Below are 1,335 nucleotides of genomic sequence, written 5' to 3'. Positions count from 1 at the left end.
GGATTCACGCAACATGCCTCAGTATTTCAAGCTCTGCTTTCAAGTACCTTCTGGATCGACCAACAATCGATTGAATTTGCACCATATGCTCTTTACCGCCATTGAGTGATTCATTTTTTGAAGAGATAGATGGATTTGTTACCGAGGAAGAAAATTATTTAAATCAATCGCTTCTGGAATCATATGTAAATTACTTCAAAAGCAATTCCCCACCACTGCCCCAGGAGACCGATAATTTAAGCAGTGACTGCTTCCACGCATGTGAGTTCCTTGTTCAGGAAAAGAAGAAGCACGCAAATCAGTTCCTTGAGCTCACTACGATTTTACGTCGTCATAATAACAACATGAAAATCGCATACCTAAATGTAAACTGTGTGGACGGCCTTAAATTGTTTGAAGTGAAGTCACTGATACTCGAGGGTGCTTTTGATGTTTCTGTACTAGCTGAGACAAAAATAGATGAAGCCTTCCCCAATTCACAGTTCTATATCAAAGGGTACAAGATGTTCCGTAAAGATCGTAATCGATTTGGAGGAGGTCTCCTAGTTTTTTAAGAATTAATCATCTGGAAGGCAATCATATCGAATCTATCGCTCTGCTGGTGCAGCCTAAAAAGTCATCAAAGAGGACTCTGCTTCTGTGCACGTACAAGCCACCAAATGTAATCAAACGTCTGTGGGAACCGGAGGTTAACTCTATGCTGCTTAATGCCTCTCAGCGTTTTGAGAACTTAATGATTCTTGGTGATCTAAATTGCGATATCTTTCATCCGGACAAGGGGTCCAGGGAGGGAAAAGCTTTAATGGACTTAATTATTGAATATAACTTGACCAACCTGATCAGGGAGCCCACGAGAGTGACTGCAACATCTAATACTCTCATCGACGTAATCCTGACAAACAGACCTCGATCTTTTTTAACGTCTGGCACGTTAGATTTGGGCTTAAGTGACCATCACTTGGTTTATGCTGTTAGCAGGTCACACTGCCCAAGGACTTGCCCTATAACCGTTGAAAAACGCACTTTCAAGAATTACGATCCCGAGCGATTTCGCGATGATTTGCATTTGATCCCGTTTGATATCGCATACATATTCGAGGACATGGACGACATCTATTTTGCTTGGAGTTACCTGTTATCAAGTTTACTCGATGACCAATCGCCAATTAAACGTAAAACAGCAAAACGAGAACACGTACCATTTATGACACCGGAGCTACTCGAGGCAGTTAGGAAACGGAACAAATTAAAGCGCCTTTGCAACAAATCTAAGTGCCCTCTAGATTGGGACAGCTACGAGACTCAACGAAACGTTGCATCTTCATTGAGGCGTAA

At 41.9% G+C, this 1,335-nt stretch overlaps 1 protein-coding gene across 1 annotated transcript in view; it reads left to right on the top strand.

Annotated features, from left to right (window-relative positions):
- Positions 1 to 697: 697 nt before the first annotated feature.
- Positions 698 to 1,335, top strand: part of LOC137996170 (uncharacterized) — a 2,889-nt gene continuing 2,251 nt past the window's right edge. Inside the window, exon 1 of the mRNA XM_068841589.1 lies at positions 698 to 1,335. This exon is cut by the window's right edge and continues 313 nt beyond it. Coding sequence (XP_068697690.1) covers positions 698 to 1,335 — 638 coding nt within the window.

Source organism: Montipora foliosa, chromosome 3, assembly GCF_036669935.1.
Source record: "Montipora foliosa isolate CH-2021 chromosome 3, ASM3666993v2, whole genome shotgun sequence".
NCBI lineage: Eukaryota > Metazoa > Cnidaria > Anthozoa > Scleractinia > Acroporidae > Montipora > Montipora foliosa.
This window is presented reverse-complemented; position numbering and strand designations above follow the sequence as displayed.